Source organism: Mus caroli, unplaced genomic scaffold (assembly GCF_978045245.1).
Source record: "Mus caroli unplaced genomic scaffold, Mus_caroli_1 scaffold_6, whole genome shotgun sequence".
In the NCBI taxonomy this organism is placed as follows: Eukaryota; Metazoa; Chordata; class Mammalia; order Rodentia; family Muridae; genus Mus; species Mus caroli.
Window position 1 is genome coordinate 52718084 of NW_028227261.1, and position 22455 is coordinate 52740538.

The 22455-nt window shown below is 42.7% G+C and overlaps 1 protein-coding gene across 20 annotated transcripts in view; it reads right to left on the minus strand.

Moving 5' to 3' along the window:
* Nucleotides 1-22455, minus strand: part of Sgip1 (SH3GL interacting endocytic adaptor 1) — a 209652-nt gene that overhangs the window by 102117 nt on the left and 85080 nt on the right. For 5 of the 20 annotated variants that reach the window (XM_085839154.1, XM_085839147.1, XM_085839146.1 and 2 more), the window contains 3 exons: nt 15138-15201; nt 7326-7350; nt 328-384 (listed from right to left, as the gene is read on the minus strand). In XM_085839154.1, coding sequence (XP_085695280.1) covers nt 328-384; nt 7326-7350; nt 15138-15201 — 146 coding nt within the window. Of the gene's footprint in view, nt 1-327; nt 385-4419; nt 4492-6180; nt 6265-7325; nt 7351-15137; nt 15202-22455 lie in introns of all 20 variants that reach the window. The other 15 variants (XM_085839140.1, XM_085839142.1, XM_085839149.1 and 12 more) reach the window with 5 other exon arrangements.

Here is a 22455-nt window from a genome sequence, read left to right on the forward strand (position 1 = left end):
TTAAATATGAAAAAAAGTATTTCTGAGTACAGCTATGGGCTTAACATATTCCTGGAAAGTGCAAGCGATTGGCTCAGAGTCCTCACAACAAAGGCACCAGGTAACTGCTGTACCTATTGATCATATTCCAACACACATAGCTGGTACTTGGAAAGGCTAGGTCTTGAAGCACAGATTCTAGTGCTGTGAATGTCTGTCCATCCTAAGCATGACAGACATTCCCTAGTGAAGCCTACAACTTTCCACCAATTTCCATGTCCTGTTATGTACCTAAGTGCCTCAATTCATTTTAAAGTTGTATATAAAGAAAAATATTCTTATACTTACATATCTTTCCCAATCAATTTCTGCATAAAATCCATTTGGTGCCCCATTGCTTTTCTTCTGTAACAAATTTGAAAAATAAATTAGGAGGGAGACATTTAAATGAGAAAAAAACCCCACAATGGAACAAAACACACAAAAAACCACTTAACTCTTATCTGTAAGATAACTTTGCATGAGCTATCAAAAGACAGATTAGGGCATCCTATGGTAAGAAGCACACTGGTGTAACTGGGCGGTAAATGGAGCTGCCACAGGACTGAACGAGAAGCCTACGCACATATTTCACAAAACCACAAATTAGATATAAGCTAGCATTGAAGGTTTATTCAATCACTGATGGACTTGTAGGGTTTACATTATGATTTAATTCTCTGTATATTGAGGATTAAAATCATATGGACATAAAACAGAAACCTTTGACTTCGGTGCTACTGACATAAAACAGTTCCTATAAGCTCAGAGTATTCAGCGAGGTCACTCACTAACTGCGGAATTATTTTCACCATGACTCAATTGGTAAAATATAAATGTGATCAGCTTTCGATTCATTTGTTCAGCTCCTACTCACTGAAAATTGCGTGGCTTTTCTTTCCAAATGGCTCTTCTTATCAAATTTACTAAAATATAATTTGAAGATTAAGGGTGAGTTTGTCCTTTCATGAATTCTATGCTTCCATGAATACACACTGTTGCAAGATGGGAAGCCAGCATGGTTTTGTCTCACTTATCTAAGTTTTATTTTGGCTCCCAGTAGAATTGTGACACACGAACACAAGTACTCGACCAAGGAGGTGGCACCCTCCAAGAGGAAATTAATAAGCTTCTCTAACTTCTCCTTTTTTTTTTTTTTTTGGACAAAAGCACAAATAAGGTTAGAGATGAAGGTCCATTCAATAACATTCTTGCATTTAGCACACAGATCAATGCTAAGTCATTGAGCAATGGCAGACTTCAGAACAATACATATGGAGATGTATGGGGCTTGAGGACAGGGCCTCTCATTTTGCCATCACAAGTAAGGCCTCTAGCTTTATTTGTTGCTGGTAGCTATCTGAGTGGACAAGTAGAGGAAGCTTTTCACCTATGTACAGAGGCTTTCTAGAAAGCCCAGGAGAACTGTCACCAACCATTAACGTTCACTGAAGTTGTCTGGGCTAAGAACAGGCAGTGCGACTCAGCGAGGGGTAGAGTGCACAGGTGTAAGAGGGGTAGAGTGCACAGGTGTAAGAGGGGTAGAGTGCACAGGTGTAAGAGGGGTAGAGTGCACAGGTGTAAGAGGGGTAGAGTGCACAGGTGTAAGAGGGGTAGAGTGCACAGGTGTAAGAGGGGTAGAGTGCACAGGTGTAAGTGGTGTGCTCCCACTTGCTACAGACTATCCTTGCATAGAGAGTTCACCAAGCCTTGCATCCAGATAGGTGAGGTCTGTGTTGGTTGCTCTTTTTCCTATTCCGTACAAAGATTACATGTATGCAGACATCATTTCACTCTTCCCACAGACCTGCCTTTGTGATGTTTGAGATTCAGTGGCAGTTTGCCCAATCTGTCAAAGGTCTTTAAAAACCTGCCACTAGCTCTGCCCGTGTGCACTATGAGAACCTGATTAACTTTGGGTGTCAATACTCTTTATTGGGAAAAGACCTTCCAATTTTTGTATATATAGTTTCTGCTTTACCAATTTGACTGTATATGGTTTTACTGCAAAATGCTTCAACTCCTCCTAAGAGAGCATATATGATAACTAACCTCAGCACAAAATTGGGCATACTAATAGGGAATCAAATAAGCCAAACTGACTCCAGAGACACAAGCCCATGGATACCGTCACCAGTGTAACCCTGCTACCAGTCTGTCTTTTGCTCTTAAATGGTTCTTCATACAAAGGAGTGCTAGTATAAACTCAAAGAAATTAGGTAAATTAAAGACTTCAAAGTTTGTCTAATTCTACATCTTTCTTCTCTGTTATTATTCTCTGCGATTAAATCTCCCTAAATTCAAGATACTCTACGAGATCAGATAAATAAGCTATATGTATATAACATATGTATATGCATGTATTACTATATATTTTTCTTGACAACATATATTTAACACTTGCATAAAGAATTTACTAAATGTCTAGATTTGGGCCTACTAAATGTTCCCTTGTTTCTATGGAAACCAATGGAAGATTGAGACAAAGGAAAACAAAAATCTAACGGATTTCTTTTTCTCTTACAGCAATATTAAAAACAAATACCAAATTCAAACAACATATCATAACAGTACATTATTTTGGTAAGATATTCAGCACTGCACACATATGCACACACACACGTACACACATGCACACACACTACACACACACATGCACACACACACACACACCACACATGCACACATACACTCACATACACACACATGCATACATACATACACACATGCGCACACACACCACACACATGCACACACACACACATACACACACATGCATACATACATACACACATGCGCACACACACCACACACATGCACACACACATGCACACACACACATGCCCACACACATACATGCACACACACACACACCTTATTAGAGGAATTGGTAATTTGCTCTCATACATTTATTGCAACAATTTTTGTGTGTGTGTTTGTTTGTTTCTCACGTGAACAAGGTAAGCCAGGTATTTACTGGGATTTTTCTGGTTAGGCACAAGGGAAAATAATTCTTGTTTTTAAACCTGGCATAGTTCATAGCTACCAGATGTATCAGTTTCAGTGGAAGACATCAAAGCAGGGAGGGATGTGGTGGTGAAGAACCATGGCTGGACAGTCGGACCAAAGGTTGACAGCAGCACCTAAATGGTGGTTACTTTTCATCTTGGAGTCCGAGTCATATGCCCTTTTGGTTTTTTTTCCCTTTTCTCTTTTCTAAAACTTTAGCATTATTTTTATAACCTGAGTATTTGACTGTGTCTAAAGGTGACTGACACCCATGGGCATAGTCATCTTGTTTTCATAGGCATTTAACTTTGGATAACGTGAGCAGATAGAACCGTGGTTCTCATCCTATGGGTCACAATCCCCTGAGGTGTCAGACGACACTGTCACGGGGTTTAAATATCAGATAGCCTGCACATTACATGTTTACATTAGGATTCATAATAGTAGCAAAACTGTAGTTATGAAGTAGAAAATAGCTTTATGGTTGGGGTAGGGGGTGGGGTTCACTACAACACAAAGAACTGTATTAAAAGGTTGCAGCATTAGGAAGTCTGAGAACCATTGAGTTAGATAAATAACTATATAGTAATGAGCACTCAACAGTTATGTTTCCACTGTGAATGCCCCTCCCCCCATTTTAGTGAGATCAGCTTACAGCTACACAGTGATCTTAAAAATATGTGATATACTGTCAAAATGTTATCATCTCTTCTAAATAGACTTAAGTTACTTTCTAAGAAATCTCACAAGACAGCACTCTCCATGACGCTCCCCGTAAACATGAGAACACTCTCCGTGCTGTTCTGTATGTACCCACTAGATACGAGGAGCTATACAGTATTTGAAACATGGTGTGTGTGAGACCAAGGGACTGAATTTGAAATAGCTTCCTAGAGCTAAAATGCTGTAGTCAATGCACAGCTTGGCCCAGGACCAGCATCCTTGACTCCATATTTCTTGGTCAAGATTACTGGTTTCCACAGGACAGGATCCTGCTGAACTCCTGATATTATTGATAACAGAGTTGGTATTTATTTTACCAAGTGCAATCTAACTCGAATTGCATGTGGATATTTGTACTATATAGTCAAAATCATCTATACAGATACCAGATTCTTTTAAAAACCTGGAAAGTTTAAACCCTTGCCCTTTGCCTAAGACCAAAGACAACGCAAGTCTTTAGGCTTGATTATTCTCTTAACAGAATCTTCAGACATCAGCATGTGATGTTTGTATGGTTGATGTAAAACCTGGACCTGGCTAGTCAAGAAGTAATCTGGAGTTACCTTGTTGAATGAATAGGGATACTGTGCTTTCCAGAGCTGAGGTGGGGATTTCCCTCACTGTTTCTACAACCCCTCGGAAATGTGAAACTGAAGTCTGTGTCCTTACCGAAGCTTTCTTCCCTCCTTCCCGCGCACACTCTGCTTTGCTATGGTAGGGTGGCTCGTGTGGGCTGGGCTGCTGGAATTGATTGTTTTCATGTAGAAAAAAGTTGTTAAAGGATCTGTTTGTTCTTCAAGACACATAAAGAATCACACGGAGTCAGCAAACACATCACAGTAGAGACAACCTCTAGACCAAATTGTTCAGCCTACCAATTGTGGCAGGGTTCTGTAAGCAAAGAGCGGACTTTGGGGCCCATAATGAGGCTCTATTCAGCAGGCCAGTTTGGCTAAGCCAAGAGAGGAAGTGGGAAGGAGGGAGATGGGCTGGGGCACCAGGGGCCATTTGGATCCTCATTCAGATGGCACTTAGCCCATGAATAGAGAATAGACACCAAGACAATACAGAAAGGAACTGGGCAGTTTCTGATTGCATTTGTAATCTGTGAATGTAAAACCTAGCTACCCCCCCACCCCCCATCAAACAAAGCCTTTGGAAAGGTCAACAAAAAGCGTCAGGGCTCACAGAGGGCAATTCCAGAACTGTGCCCTTTCCTGCCTGCAGGTTTAGAGACAAGCAGAACAGATCTCACAGGCAGGGACTCTGACCTTGGTACCCCAGTGTAGTGTGGAGAATTAGAACCCCTTAGGGGAAGTTTCAGTTACTCTGCAGCAATTAGAGTTTGTCTCTGGGTTAGAACGTGTTGTCACACACAGCTCCCTGAGGTCTAGACGTTGTGACAAACAGCTCTGCCAATGATGGATGGGCGTACACTCAGCCAGTGAGCAGCAAGACACACCCACCTTCACACCATGCAGCCCTGCCATGCAGCCTCATCAGTGATGGGCTCTGTCAGAGTCTAAGTATGGCCATATGGAAGTTTCAGCACGGACTCTTCGGTTTCCGTCTTGTTTACAAGCTCAGCACACCCGTAGCTTGTAGAATCTCATTTGTGAAAGTACAAACACCACCAGCTCCCGGCCTTGAAAAAGCAATCAGCGGCTCTGGAAGCTGTCTCAACCACGTCAAAGTGGTTTCAGCCCACAGATTCAAGGGCTTAGAAAATCATTTTGAGTTTAGAAGTTCAGGCTGAGGTGTCTATAGATTAATAACGGACATATTCACGCTAGCCCACAACACCGGGCCTTAGAATTTGGTGGTCAAGTGTTTGAGAGAAATTTGAAAAATTTCCAGTAGAGCTTATAGCTAAATTATAATTTCCAATGATCCATGAAGGCGAACCTCCTTTTCTGAAGGTGGCCTTTGTTTTACTTCTGGAAAAATTAAAATTAAATAATTCCTTTTTCTCATGAGCATCTTTATTTATGGCATTTCTAACTAATAGCTGGGAGGACACAAACTGCTAATAAATGATTTTACAGGATTTGGGATGATGTAAGGAGAACTCAGGGAGATCTGGACGGCATCGTGCCCATGCCTGCAACACATGTTCATGGGCATCTTCAACATCAGCTACTGTGGTACATATTCCAGCAATATGTCAACTGGGCTCCTTAGAAGAGCAGAGACTAGTGAGTTAGCCATGGGACCTCAGAGACAATGAGCAGGAGGACGACGGGGGTTGGGAGGGGAGGAGGAGAAAAAAAGACAAGACTAAGAGAGTGGGAGAGTGAGAGAAGCCAGGAGCAGCAACTCAACGGGGGCACTGGAGGTGACAGAGCCTGGTAGAGGCAGAGACAGGAGGACAGAGGACCTGGGGAGAGGACCAAGCTGGAAGCAGAGAGAAGACACAGAAGCAGAGAGTACCTGAGACAGAGTTAAGGAGAGGGCTCTGAGCCAGAAGCAAGAGGTGAGGAGAAGCTGGGTCTTCTGAGCCTTTTTTTTCCCCTGCTGAATAGAGCCTTGATTATAGAGGTACCCGAAGTCTGATCAATTTCATTCTATTTCTTAAAAGAACATTTCATAGCAAGAATCACATGAATGCAAAAGGCACCCCAAAGCTGAAAACTCTTAATCCATAAGTAGGAGAAGAACTCCTGCGATGGCTTCAATTAGCACCCCATTAGGTAGACTATTATAAAGAGCAGTCTTAAAAATATATATTTTTTTAATCACCGGGTTTATTTTAGTTCTTATTCTGGCCCCGGGGAGCTTAATGTGTGTCCATTTCCCCCAAGTAACAGCTGTTCTTTTGAACTCCCTGAATAGGCATCTGATTAGATGGGAAGGAAGTCATTTTGGGAGCTAGAGCAGACTCCCGTTAAGTCTGACGTCTAAGCTGGCATATCCCAGACCTCTTTAAAAACCAAGAAATCTGACAGCCAGCTAGGAGTCACTTTCTGTTAAATCGAAGCCCGGTGGATACATTTTTGCTCCTTCGGGCTGTAAAATTCAGGCATAAGTAGTTTTTTAAGACCGTTCCCTGTTTCTGAGTTTAATATAGAAAATGTGTTTGCGGCCCAGCTACTCAAGGGAAAAGTTTCCTTCAGTTTTATGGGGAAGCTGCTCCTTTATGCCCGTGGTGCCACTGGAGAAGAACATTCTCACATAATGAGCTCTAAGTCCCTGAACTGGAGATGGGAACAAGCCCCTGTACCAAACTATCCCTGTACAATTTATTTTTCATTTTTTTTTATTATTTTTGACTTGCCATCTCCCTGGCTAGTTTGCTCGTGTGCTCTGGGGCTGAGTTTTAGGTAAGTGCAATATATAAGTTCTAACTTGACGAAGACCACATTTATATCTCATGCACATTTACTAGAGAGACTTAAAATAGCTGAATTTTTGAAAAGAGGAGGAAAGGAGAAGGAGAAGGAAGAGGAGAAGAAAGAAGAAAAAGAAGAAGAAAAAGAGGAGGCAGAGAGAGAGAGAGAGAAGCTGGCCTTGTGGAAATTTAAGCATAGCAGATATCGCGGTGCAAGCTCACTAAAAAGGATCGTTTAAATACTTACCATCCCATCTCGGTCTGGCGAGCCTCTGCAAGAGAAAGAAATTGGTAGCAGTTATGAAAAAGAATCACTCTGGCTGCAGTGAATAAAGAACCATTGGCCATCACCTGCAACCTCTGCGTATTCCCACTGCACTGCAAACCTCACTAAGGAAACAAACAAACAACCTATCACGCTGGGTGACATCTGAGTGTGAGCTGGACATGCGTGTTAGGCAGTGATCGATATTCTCAAAAGGAACTGAAGTCCAAAGGCATGCATTGGCGTGATGGAGTTTGTTCCACATAATTCATGAGTCTGGTCCGCTCTTTCTGAAAGGATTTATTTAATTTTAAATTATGTGTATATGTGTATGACTGTGTGGGGGCATGTGCACGTGTGAGTACAAGTGCCCAGAGAGGCCAGAGAGTGTGTCAGCTCCCCCAAGAGCTGGAGTTACAGATAGTTGTGAGCCACCTGACATTAGTGCTGGGACCTGAACTGGGTCATCTGCATGACTCTGTACAAGCTCTTAGTGGCTGAGCTAGCTCTCCTGTCCCCTTGGCTCATTATTGCTGGCTTCACTTAGATCTATCATAAAACATGTATACAGACAGGTGTGTGCTCCTTTAATTTTCTCCTGTGAGTGATTCTGAATAGTCTTTTATAAGTTAAAGCTTTTGTGGTAGTTTCCAACCAGTTTGAAAATCTGTACCTTCTTTCGTATTTCTGTAATAACATCCCTTTCAAATATAGGACAGGAAATGGAGGTTGGAATTGTGCTAAGTGGCGCCCTCTGCTGCTGAACCTTAGGGTAGCAGTTCTGTGGTGGTGACCTGCTGTGATAGGCCTTTTAGAGTAATGAACCTGGAGGTTCAGATCTTGCAATTTCTAAATTCTGTTACCTTGAACTCATTATCCAACCTGATAGCACAAAGAATGAACAAATTCTAGTTCCTGACAGATGTTATGCATTCAAGTGTTGATTTTACTTTCTTTTCTTATCCATTGACATTTCTTGATTGAGAACATAAACTGCCCACTTCCAGCCACACTGTGCATAATACAGTGAAAGCAAGTTATTTTTCTTGTTACAGGTGGAAACTGTACTGGCTAAGCGAGGGAAGGTGTAGTGGTTTGAATGACATACCTCCCCATATAGTCTCAGGTTGAATACTGAGAACTGTTGGGGTAGGCTCAGGAGGCGTGGTCTTGCTGGAGGAAGTACGTCACTGAGGGTGGGGCTTTGAGGTTTACATTCCTAGTACCCTCTTTTTCCTGCTTTTGGTTCAAGATGTAAGTACTCCACCTGCTAGCTACCTCTATTCTGCCAGCATGTACACTAATTCTTTAGAATCGTAAGCTCAAGTAAAGTCTCTTGTAAATTGTCTTCGTCATGGCCGTTTTTGCAATGTCACTAATACAGAGAGGGAAGCGAGAAGGTAGTCACTGTTACATGGGAACATGGTTTTAGTAGTGTAGCACTTTTAGTAAGGAATTTAAAAGTGTTACACTGTTAGCAAGAACTAGAATGTAGAGCCTTGTTTTATTTCGGAATGATTGAGGTATTTTTATTTCATGAGTATGGGCGTTTTGGTTGCATGTTCTATGCACCTTGTGCATGCCTGGTGCCTGTGGAAACCAGATGGCGTTATTGAACCTCCTAGAGCTGGAGTTACAGATGGTCGTGGATCTCCATGTGGATGTTTTTCAGACCCTTAACTGCTGAGCCACCTCTCCAGCCCTGGTTAGCTAAGATGATGCCATTTGCATTAAAGTCATTACAGAGCAATCTCTAGAAATTCCTTTCATGCTGTTGGCTATTTTTCTCGTTTGTCGGAGTATTAGATGTTCTTTTCTTTCTCCCCGGGTAGGATGAGCGGCTACTGCGTGGTCACAGTGGGTCCCCTCTTCCCTCTATTTCTATCATCATCATCATCCTCATTCCTTTCTGTGCTCCTGTGGTTGGGATGATTTTTCTAACCCTTTGTATCAGTCTTGTGAGCGTTTCCTTCAGTGCTGGTGTGGTTCCCATGAATTGCTTTAACAGTGCTTGTTTGGAAATGTCCAAAGTTCTCCATCAGTTTTAAAAGACTGCTCTGCTAAATATAGCAGACTCTTTGGCAGTTACTTCCTGTTGAGGCTTGAAGCATATTCCATGCATCCCTGGTTTTTAGACGATGAGAGATCTGGCATTAGTTTGTTGTGTTTGCCTTTGTGGACTAGTGAGTGATCAAGGGGGAGAGCCCATTGTAGGTGGTGCCATCCCTGGGATGGTAGTCTTGGGTTCTATAAGAGAGCAAGCTGAGCAAGCCAGGGTAAGCAAGCCAGAAATAACGTCCTTCCATGGCCTCTGCATCAGCTCTGGCTTCCTGACCTGCTTGAGTTCCAGTCCTGACTTCCTTTGGTGATGAACAGCAGTGTGCAAAGTGTAAGCTGAATAAACCCTTTCCTCCCCAACTTGCTTCTTGGTCATGATGTTTGTGCAGGAATAGAAACCCTGACTAAGACAGTATTTTACATTCCTATTGTTCATATGCCCACTTCTCTGGTGAAATTTTCTGCTATAACCTCATGGACTAGATTGTCTATGCCTTTCTAAAAACCTCCTGCGGTCTCTTGAACATGGGCCAGAGTTCTTGGAAGACTTGGTCATATTCATTCATTTACTTTCCTTTGCATATGACTGATCTTCTCCAGACGTGGAAAGCTTTCTTCCACTCATCCTTGTTTGTTGATGACTCTTATTTCCAACATTTCTTTTTTTGTTTTCTTTTTTCTTCAAAATCTGACTTCCTCTGTGTTTCTGAAGATCTCTTCCGTACCATTCACCATCATTACCTTGACCAACTTTCTCACGTAGGTTCTAAGCTCACTTTCATATTTTACGCATCTACTGGATGAGGCCTCTGTGTTTAACAGCAAGAGTCTGAAGTCTTCTGGCATTCTAGCTGCAAGAGGGTGCTTCTGTCTTTGAGTTCTGAGCTTGCAAAAGTACTAGAGTGGCTTGATTTACCATGTGGTTTCTGTTTTTTTGATTTTTCTTTATTGGGATCTTTATGAACTCCAGGTTTTAATTTGTCCTTTCTTTTCACTTTTTTGTTTGATGTAATTTATGGGAGTCTTCTGGTCAAATGGTTTCTGCTTGGATTTCTCCCTCATTACAATTTTTTTGGGTGAAGCAAACTACATATTCAAACATGGCGATTTATGGCAACCTTGGTATACATACAGAATAAAAACAAAACAAACAAAACCAACCATAAGGTTCGGAGATAAGGACACCAGGGTACTTTAAGAAAAAAAAATGCAGTTTACAGTGTTTTAGAGCTGCGAGAATTAATAGATAAGTAAAAGGAGCTGGTGGTGATGATGCATGTCTTTAATGCCAGCACTTGGGAGGCAGAGGCAGGTGGATCTCTGTGAGTTTGAGGCCAGCTTGGCCTACAGAGTGAGTTCCAAGACAACCAAGGCTACACAGAAAGACCCTGTCTTGAAAAACAAACAAGCAACCCTCTCCCCCCTCCCCCCCCAAAGAAAAACAAAAAAGAGAAAGAGGAGGAAGAGGAAAAAGAGAAGAAGAGGAGGAGGAAGAGAGAAAAGAGAATAGGAGGAGGAAGAGGAGGGAAGATTTTCAGGGATGGATGTGAGCTATGGGAGAGCCCCAGTATGTGAGTTAGAAGTGTGAGGACTAATAGAGAAAATACAAAGGAGAGACTCAGGAAAAGAGATGGAAAAGCCTGTTCAGGCAAGATTCAGACCAAAAGGAACTATATAATAGAGGTGAAAAGGTGTGAATTAAAATAACAAAGAAAAATAAAATGAAACGGGAAGTATACCGCTAGCTCGTGCTTTTCTTAGGTGGGATAAGATGGCTGCCCCCATTCCTTTGTTAGTTTTTTTCTTGTAGCTGTCCCCACAGATGGGGAATGAGGTCCTGTTCTCAGTGGTTCAGGCAAGTTGGATTTAGATGTCCTCCCTTGTGAGTGAGTGAGCTTCTGTGCTGGACACAGCTTTCTGTTAGAATGTCCTAATGGGGGACAATGGGGGACTGCAAGCCATCTAATCCCATCTCTTCCTGGTGTGCTCGGAAAGCCTGCTTTCCATTCAGGCCTTAGTGTTGAGGGGGCCCTGGCAGGCTTGTGTTTACCTCTGCGGCTGGACATTCTTTTCCTTTAGGATTCCTGGCCTCTTCCCTGATGAGTGACCCACAAAGTCTGAAAATGCATTCACGGGCTGGGCAGGACCGGGCCTGGGTCAGCACAGTTCTTGTGTTCCCATGCTGCTGTTCATCTATGGTCTTCCACACATTCTCCAGGACAGCTGCGTGCCATGCTTGCAGAAGACTGCAGCGTTAGGCTCCTGCTGGTGACTCAAAGCAGCTCTCTGTGTGTGGGTGCTAGCTGATGGCTGCTTCAGGCTGCTTCCAGTCGGAGGATTCTGTGGATCTCGTTGTCTCTTGCTTCTTTCTATATACTGCCTTTCTTTCCTTTTGTGCACACTCTCCAGCTGCCCTACCATTCCCTCTGTGAGCTTCTGACATTCCTCTATTCTTTCTCTTTCAGAATTAGACAGACGGTTCTTCACCAGGACACACAGAGGCAGCTTTTAATTCGCCATTTTCTACACAATGCCAAATTTATATTGCATTCCATAAGAGAACCAATCAAGCCTTAGACCTGTATTTCATTTTAATTTTTTAGTTTTCTTCTTTTCTTAATGAGATACTTTATATTGGATAAATTCTATTTTAAACCTCGTTATTCATCATCTTTGTGTGGCCTCTAATTTTAAATGTTGGTTTCCTGGAACGGTTGCCATTTCTCTTTAATGGTCTGTCTGGGTTACAGATCTTTCCCGTCTTTTCTAGAGCAGGGTTCTGTTCTCAGCCTTGCTTACATCAAGGCCTTCTGCAACTTGCTAACCCCTGCTGGCACTGATGTCTCATCTCTAGAAGTGAGGTATTGTTACTGACCTTATTGAATTATGTGAAAATGAAGGATAACAGGGCAGTCACATATTCTGCCACTTAGCAAGGCTCTCCCTCCCTTCCTCTCTCTATCAGCCTCTCTAATGATGATCAAATCAGGAAGCTCTGGTTTTTGCCCCACTCTCTCTGAGGAGGTTCAATCAGTTGAAGTTGATGCTGGCTGCTACCCTAGCGTTGCCTAGCAACCCTAAGCAGGTTGCAACAATTCTGAAAAAGGCCTGGCATCAACAAGGTCTCACTGATTGCAGGCTAACATAAGGATTATCTAAAGCTGGAGGGACAGCACACTGCCCCAGCGTTCTATGAACCCTTTTGTGTGGATGGTTTCTTCTCCAAGTATGATCCGTGATTCAATTTGAGAACAGGGGTTCATGAAAACAAAAGCTTTCCCAAGACAGCCTGTCCTTTAGCCATTGCTGTTGGGGGGAGCCAGGTTATTAATTTGCTCTCCTGTAAGTAATTCTGTACTCAAGAGAAGTTAAGTAAAGGCGCTTGAGACTCTATAAAGTAATGCCTCATTAGAAGACCTCAGAGAGACAGGACATTTGAGGCAAAGGCGTGAGGAATAACTTACTTTAATAGACTTGGCAATGGGAAAGAAGGGCTTTGGCCACATGCAAATTAGCTGAGCTTGCCCTGGGGCTCATTTAGCCCCCCTCCCACTCTCTCTTTCTCTCTCTCCCACTCTCTTTTCTTCTCCCTCTCCCTTTCCATCTCTTTGCCACCCTCCCCCCTTCCCCGTGTGTGTGTGTGTGTGTGTGTGTGTGTGTGTGTGTGTGTGAGAGAGAGAGAGAGAGATCCCTGGTCTACTTCCAGAGGGGCCTTCTAGAGCAGCATGTTTGTCTTCTGCTGTGATGCTCTTTGGAGAGGCTTCCGACAGAGCCTCCACACAACTCATGGCACATCGAAGATGTCGGCAGGTGTGGCCGACAGCTCAGTGTGTGGCCTTCTAGGGGACCTAGACGTCACCTCATAGAAAGCTCATTGTCCCAGGTAAGGAAACTGAGGCCAAGTAACGAACTGCATGATTTCCAAGGTCTGAAGGCTCTCCTGACTGAACTGGTGCAAGAACACAGACAGGTATCCAAGAGAGAGTAAGGGATGTATTTTATTTTGATGGTTAATATTTAGAAAATGGCAAACTTATCAAGAAGCATTATAAAGTATTAGATGCTCAGGAAAAAAATATTCCTAACTTAATCATTCAGAAATTGCTTCAGGACCACAGTAATGTAATTTCCAAGAAATATTTACCAAAAGAAGCCTCAACTGTAACAACCGAGTTAACATCTAGCATCTACACAGAAAGGTAAGCTCCCTTCTCAGTGCCTCACATCTCTGGCTTACATTTCAGGGGTCCAAGGTGATCCACTGCCAAGGATGGATGCCCCTCAGCTTATGATTTAAGGCCCTTCCTGTTTTACCACATCCACTTTCCATCCTGGCCTCCCGAGACCACATTTACTAACGGCTCGCAGGTGTGTGACACTGTCTGGCCCTGTCCTGATGCCCGCTACCTTTCCCACCTCTCTGATTTGCTTTTTTCATTCCATTTGTGTGAAAGAAAGCCCCTCACCCTTTAGAAAGCTGGACTCAATGTCCTCCTGCCAGGAAGCATCAGGCCAAATGTGGACTTTCTTACCTTCAACTTTCTCTGAAATTCCATGGGAATTGATTATGAGGAACTCATCACTACCAGTTTATACCAGTCAGGAGAGCTGTCAGAGCTGATGCTTATTAAATATGAAGGAGCCCACTAGGCACTTTACCCAGTGCCTTTAGATGCAGGAAAGACTTTTTAATTTGTGTAATACTTTATTGACTCAATTTTATATTCTTGCATGGAAGGACACAAGAAAATGCTAGCTGTCCTATGATAAGATTTATATTTAATTAAAGTGAAAATTAAAGGCTTGAAGATGAAACTAATGAATTGTGTTCACCTCTTCACACATAGCTGTGATTTTTCTAGATTGTTCTTTTTCATGTATGCTGGGTGAAGGATTCGGCTGGATTCCATTCTGATGGAACCAAATGGAATCTCAGAGTGGCAGGCCTTCCCAGACTTGCAGTTCACCTCCTTACAGCCAGCTGTAGCTGCTTGCTGCTGCTTTCCTCTCACTGAGCTAGACCGAGAGTCCATGATCCCAGCCAGGGATGATGTTACTAAAATTTTGTGTCAGGGCCAGCTTCAAAACGAACAGTCAATATGGTTAAATAAGAAGCAAGTGAACGTGTTATGCTACTAGCACTCTCCAGGGTCTACTCTCCCAGGGGACACAGAGAATCCAATTTCTTGGGCAGGATCACTTAGCTACATCAAAGCACGCCTATATTTGTTTTGGCATTGATTTCTTACTGGCAGTGAAATGAACTGAGCTTCCTGTCCATACGGTTCTGCCTGCCCACCCCTAGTCTTTGGGGTGTCATCTAGGGGTTGTGTTAGGGTGAATCTGCCTACATAAGTATTATGTTATTCTCTTGGGATCTCATACAGATAGCTCTGGAAGTGTAACTGGGTGTTTTTTTAGTTTTTCTTTTTTTACTTCTACAAATGAAATAATCACATTTTCTGCCCCTCTGCTTGGAAGTAACAGACTAGATATGAGACAGTGAAAATACAAGATAAAAAAATTTGAATCCGTGATGAAAAACATCTACCTTTTAAAGGCACAAATCTAAGTATCTATGACGAACAGTGGCAGTTGACCCAGAAATAGGGAAAGCCCAGAAAACCAAACAAATGAGCATCTGCTCTCAGAAGAGCCTTTGGGGCAGGCACTCTTTAAACATCAACATCAGTGACTTAGACTGAAGGCCAGAGGGGCAGACTCTAAGGTACATACGTAGAGTCAGTGTCTTTTTCTTTCTTCCGTATTCCAAAGGCCTTCCTTGTACGTTTTTTCAGTCCTGTGGTAAAAAACACAAAAAAACAAAACAGCAAATGGTCAGAAAACAACCAGCAGACCAGGTGAATGTATCAGGGAAGGTTCAGCCAGACCTGGTACAGTGTACACTGCTCTAGCGCCCCAGAGGCTGGGGCATTTCTAATCCAGGGCCCCTTCTTTGCTACAGACTGAGTTTAAGATCAGTTTGGGCAACTTTGCGATTTCTTGATTTCTTGTCTCAAAGATTTAAAGAAAAAAGTAAAGAAAAAATAAGGCCTAGGGGTATTAGGGACATGGCTCAGTGGTTGGGCACCTGCCTGGCACAGACCAGGCCCTAGGGGTTCAATCCCCAGTACTAAAGAGAATAAGGAAAGCTGCCACATAGCTCTTAACTTTGCATAGAGCAGTGTCATCATATGCATATGCATGTGAATATGGGAGTGTGATTCATTGTTGAGGTTCCAACAGGTGTTTGTGAGCCCCAGGGAGGGAGGTTCTTAGACTCCTAAGCAACAGAAGGACGCTGTGCCTGGGAAAGATCACAGGCTTTTCTTAGATTACTGTCATTCATCAGTAAGATCAAGACTTTGGCAAGAAATGGAGTCACAGACCTAGAATAGCCATTTCCAGGGTGGGTCCTGAAATACAGAGACTATGAGCCATACGAGAAGAGCTATGCACACCCTGCTCCCCATCTCTCACTCTACATTCCTCTCTCATCTTCAGCATCATGGCCAGGCTGGGATATTAACTATTTTCTGGACACACCCAACACTGCAACTCCAGCATCTCTTCCTAAGCATCCTCATCTCTGGTTGAAACTCACTGCTTATTTTGTCAGTGATCAGAATTGCAATTCATCCTTGGAGGTCGGGCCCTAGTACTGCATGCAGATAGGACCTATAGCAGTCTTAGTGATGCTCTTGTGTGAATCGTACATTAGTGGTGCCACTCATCTGAAATTTCAGATTCTCTGGTGACTGTGAGCTCCCACCTCCCAGCCTAGAATCCAGACAGTCTGGTTAGCCTGTATGCCCACCCCAACCCCATCTGACTGCCCATCTTTTAGAGTGGAAGAAGTCTCCCTTCTTTCATTCTTGTGAATGGACCACAGTTTGGATTCCATTCTTACTCCAACAAGGACCAGTTGAGCCTTCCTATCTCCTACATGCACCACAGGTATACACGCAGCTGACCTTCCTATGTCAGCAAGTGCTATTTTATAATAGCAAGTGGTTCCATAATCAGAGCCTTGGTGAAAGCTGTATTGAGAGATAGGAACTTTAAAAAGACAAATCTGATATGGCTGGGCATGGTGATTTAGCCCTATAATCTCAGCAGTTGGGAGACTGAGACAGGGGGATTACTGAAACTTTAAAGCCAGTCTGGACTACAGAATGAGACCTTTTACACACACACTCTCTCTCTCTCTCTCTATCTATCTATCTATCTATCTATCTATCTATCTATCTATCTATCTATCTATATATAGTCACTATTGCTGTAGGATTTGTTTGGTACAAAGCACAACCACTGAGTCAGGCATTTGATATCTTTCTCAAGACCTGTGAGTCAGCCAAGACTCTCTGAGTCACTCATTAGTTGTCTCTAAGGATACTACTCAAATATAGTTTCCAAAATGTCTTTGTGCAGCTCGATTTTTGCATTTAATAGTCATTCTATTTAAGGTGTTTAGGTCTTTAAAATGTCAATGCTCTTTTTAAAAACCATTTCCCACACAAAACTATTCTCCTTTACTCTTCACATGATGAGTTTATAGGGGAGCTGACTGACATTTCAAATGATTCATAATATTTAGGAATGCTTGCCCCCATCCCATCCCATTTGTAATTCTCTTTTTTAAAAAATCTCTGGTCCTTCTCTATTCTGTCTTATTCCCCCATAGGGACAAATGCTCTGGTTATGTATTCATTGGTTTTCTTCTAACCATTTACCCTAGGTTTCAGCTTCCAGTTTACCTGTTGGTTCACAATGATTGCTTTACTCCTGAATCACCACTGATGACTTTAGGACCACTTAACAAAACCATTGGTACCTTCTATTTTCAAGTTCTTTAAATTGGTAACTCTCCCTGTTAGAGACAGCATGTCCTCCAGAACAGTCCAAGAAAGACCACAGCTTTCAGATTCCAGGTAATGCCATATTAGCAACAAGACTGTCAAGCCTTGGACCCACACATTTGGAGAACAGCCAACGTGAACTAGGTTATGAATGTCCCAGTTATCTATTTTCCAGGAAAAAGTGCATCAGACCCAGAATTGTGGGACACAGAGTCTGTACACCATCACTTCTGGCTGCAGAGCTCACTGCTACCTCTGTTCTCTTTGGGCTTCCAGTGTTCAGTTTAGACCAAAGAAAGTAACAGTAAGAGGCAAAAGAATCACACACTCTCATAAAATCCTCCGGAGCTCCTGTGTCACTGAAAGTCATGTTTCTAACACATAGAATACACGTTCACATAGAACATTAAAAGGAACACACAAATATGTGACGTGTTAGGAAAAAGAGTCAAATTGTTAATTAAACATTAATAAAGTTGTCTCCCTTCACAACAGGAACGAGACTTGAGGAGATGAAGAACGTACAAGGCAAACTTTGATTAAAGCAACAGATCGCAAGGTGTACGCTATTTGTATGTCCCCAGATCTGTTAAAGATCCAAGCAGAAACAATCATAACACCTCTGCTAAACATGAGGTACAGCCAGTCACGCCTTTTGAGAACTTTCAAAAAAAAATATTTTGGAAAAATCTCCTAGGAGGAATAAGTCAGTGAAATGGCTCAGTGAGTAGAGGCGTTCACCTGGCACTACAAATTCCGTCCCCCAAACTCATGTTAAGATAGAATAAAACTGACTGCAACTCCCCCACCCAAGCCCCCACAGTCATAGGAAGGAGAAAAGGTTATCAAGGATATTATCAGAATAACAAGGTAAAGACATTTTGTGTCATACTGTAATAAGCTCAAGAAACACTGGGTAAGCAAGATGGCTCAGAGGGTAAAGAAGTTTGCCACTGATCTTAATAGCTGAGTTGGATTCCCTGGGACCCGCATGGTGGAAGGAGAGAACCAGCTCCCACAAGCAGTCCTCTGGCCTCCACACATGTATGGAAGCATGCAAAAGTTACATTTGGTTTCAGTTTAAAAAAATTCCCAGGCTGGCGAGATGGCTCAGTGGTTAAGAGCAACTACTTTTCCAAAGGTCCCGAGTTCAAATCCCAGCAACCACATGGTGGCTCAAATCCATCCGTAACGAAATCTGATGCCCTCTTCTGAAGTATCTGAGGACAGCTACAGTGTACTTGCATATAATAAATAAATCTTAAAAAAAAATTCCCCCCTCTCAGGTGCAGAGATCCACAGCAAGAGGATTTCTCTGCTGTGAAGATCCAAGGTGAGAAGGGTTCTTTTCAATCTGTGGAATCAAGGCCACTTTTATGGGCAGCCCCAGAATTGATGTCTTAGCTGAGCTGTGGTAAGATGGCGAGTGTCCCCTATCTGACTTAACTTCTGCTCTTTCCTCTGGTGTCCTGAGACAAGCCAGTCAAGTTCTGAAGAGACAACATTAAAGAGATACTATTAAAAGATGTTAGATGCTTATTTAGAAAACTCTGAGTATGATGCTCCTGAATAATTAAACTGAATTGGTGGTACTCATGCAAAACTCCAGGGCAACTAAGCAAAAACTGTCACTGAGGGCCGCTCTATAGGTCAGGTACCAGCTGCATATGTTATCTCTTTAAAATGTCTTAGAAGGGGCTGGAGAGATGGTTCAGTGGTTAAGAGCATTGGCTGCTCTTCCAGAGGTCCTGAGTTCAATTCTCAGCAACTACATAGTGGCTCACAACCATCTATGATAAGATCTGATGCCCTTTTCTGGCAGACAAGTGTACATGCAGAGAGAGGACTCATGCATAAAATAAATAAACCTTTTTTAAAAAGTCTTACAAACACTCTTTAAATTTTGTGAGTATTTGTGTTTGTGTGTGTGTGTGTGTGTGTGTGAGTGTGTGTATTGTATAGACATTAGTGAATGGATCCATGTGCTGTGAGTGTACATGCAGAGGCCAGAAGAGGATATCAAGTGTCTCCTTTTATGACCTTCTACTGATTGTCTTGAGACAAGGTCTCTCACTGATCTGGAAGATTGACATTTCAGCAAGGCTGACTAGCCACAGAGCTCTCAGTATCTGCCTATCTTCACCCCCCCCCCCCCAACGCTGGGATTACAGGCAAGCTTGCTTTTTCATATGGGTGCTGGGGATTCGAACTTAGGTCCTCCTGATTGCACATTCTTGGCACTGAGCCATTTCACTCGCCCATCTTACAGACATGAAAATGTAGTTGGCATTTTCTCTTCAGGCAATGAGCTTGAGGGGTGGCTTAAGTAATGTTGTGGCAGATAAATCCTGAATCTATAGATGGAAATGCAGCTGTAAGTCATGGGCTCTGAATGAACACCATTTCTCCTATCGTGGCTTGCCCAGAGATGTTGCATTTTATAAAAACCTTTAACCTCTAAACACATGTCTCATTGTTTAGTTTATATTATTAAGTAAAATAAAGATGAAATATTTCCCTATGAGCAGATGAAATGTGGTATATCTATACAATAGAATATTATTCAGCCTTGAAAGGAATTAAGTGCTGATATCTGCTATAACATAGACCTTAAAACATTTTAATGTCTGAAGGCAGATATACATAGAACACTGTTGGAAATTGATTCTAATGCTTTGTCTTCATTTGGCTCCCAAAGCCACACTTCCAGACCTGAGGGTCTCTGCCCCCAACTGGCTTCAATTGATAATAAAGGGTTCCATACAGTCAATGGCTGAGCAGAAGATGGAGGTGGGACTTTTAGATTATGTGGACAAGGGATGGGGAGAAGGTGGAGGAAGAGGAGAATTGCCATGACTCAGAGGAAGAAGGAGTTAAGAGATAGGACTGAAGGAATTGGAGGGGTTTCCAACCCCATAGGAAGAACAGAAATACAAGCTAACCAGAGCTTCCAGGGTCTAAACCACCAACCAAGGAGTACATATGGAGAGACCTATGGCTCCAGCCATATGCTTGTCAGGCATCAATTGGAGAGGAGGTCTTTGGTCCTGTGAAGGCTCGATTCCCCAGTGTAGGGTAATGTGAGGGCAGGGAGGAGGGAGTGGTTGGGTGGGTGGGGGCACACCCTCGTAGAAGCAGGAGGAGAGGGGATGGGAGGGGCTTTTTTGGGGGGGGGATTGGGAAAGGGGATAACATTTGAAATGTAAACAAATAAAATATCCAAAAAAAAAAAATTGCTGCAGGAGAGAAAGCATCCTACAATGTAGGTAGAAAAGGAATGCAGCCCTATGTGGGTAGGGTCTGCCCAAAAGGTAACAGGGCAGCAAAGATAAAATATAGATTTTAAAAGATGATAAGCCGGAATACCAGAGGGAAATGTATGCTAGCCATGGGGAGGGTTAGAAATGCCCAGCCACTGAGCTAGTCAAGGCATATCAAAATTAGCTGGCATGTGTACATCTTTCATTCACAAATCCAGAGACCTCTTGGGCAGGTGCAGCATGCGTGAGACCCACCGGGAGCCAAAATAGATTAACTAATTCATCGGGACAGAACATCATCACCTATTATGCATTCTTATTTATAGAAAATGCCCAGCAAAGGCAAATTCAGCAACATAGAAATCAGAGTAATGTTGACAGGGCTGGCTGGTAGGAGGGGATGAGGAGACTTGAATGACAGAGGCCCTTTTTTCTGATCCTGAATCTATATGGTGGTGCTTATTCAAGGGATTGAAAGTATATGAAATGAGATGAGTTATGTATGCTAAATGACACAAAGGGAAAACTGTATGTCATGTGCATTTTATTGTAACAGAAAAGATATGGAAGAGTTCAGGCCAGGGTATTTTGCAAAGGGAGAGAAAAAAAGGGAAAGAAAAAGGTAAAAGGTAGATTGTCATAAAAGTTTGAGGCCTATGGTCTTTGATAATAACATATGACAACAAAAATCATGCATTATTTAAAATGTTTTGACGCAATTTTTGGTGATTGTGATTTAAAAAACAATTCAATTGTGTCATTCTCTACTGTGAACTTGTTACATGACACTGTCGTGCTGTGATGTCAAAGGAAAGACAGTTACAAGTTTGTGTTCCTCATGACCTCCACTGTGAAGAATGGTGTTTCCATGAGAATTTACTGAGAACACATACTTTGTCGGGTATGTGCAGAGCTTCTAGAAACAAACACACTTTATTCCGTTGCTTGGTCCTTTGATCTTGTCTGAGGAGCTCACATTCACACTGCATGGCTCAGTGGATAAAGGACATGCTGTGTAGGTTTGAGAATCTGAGTTTGAATCCCAGAACCTGTATAAAGCCAGATGCAGCAGTGTTCACCCTGGATGGAGACAGGAGAATTTGTAGAAGCTCTAGGGCCATAAAGTTGCAAAGGCCTTATGACTAATCTCTACCAGTGGCCTTTTAAATAGTCCAATAATTGAACTCTCCCATTCATTTCTTTTGCACTCAAAGGGGAATGGAATATGGCAATAACAAGACAACTATCACCGTCCAGCTCCTGCCCGACGTCCTGCATCCAGGACGTGGACTGTGGTCCTGGCAAGCAGAGTCTGTGGTTCATGATGCCTGGTAAGATAACGGCCAGCTTCAGTTTGGGATGGAGATGTAGCTTTGGTGTTAGTTGTGTTTCCAGAAGTCTATTACTAATTTGCTCCAGTGTTCCTGGTTCCTCGCCTTTACAGACAAGGTGGGTTACTCTACTTGCCAGTACTATTAGGACTCCAGCCACTTCTTCTTCTGAGGTGGAATCAAAAAACTCCACCATAAGCCTATTTAACTATGCGGTACCTGTATGGGGATTCTACAGATGTCCCTTCCTCAGAGGCATCTTGTTTCTGCAGGAGCACTGGTTTCAGTGGCTCCTTCTGCTGGTTGCCCTGATCTCTGTGGCACCAAACCTTCCTCCCAGTGCTCAGATTTGCAGGCTCCTTTCCTTGTAGAACTTTAGGCTGTTCAGCTTCATTCGTATCTGTCAAGGTCAGTTTCTTTGTATGTGAGGGTCTTCCCTCTGTCTTCTAGAACAAACAACCTGGTTTTCTAGTTCAAACTCACCTGGTTGGGGGCTCGTCATATCATTACTGTTGAAAGAGAGTGATTTGGGTCAAGATCCTGCATCCTCTGTCTCTTGTCAGCTGTACTTGCTTCCTCATGCCAACTTTCTACATCAAAAACT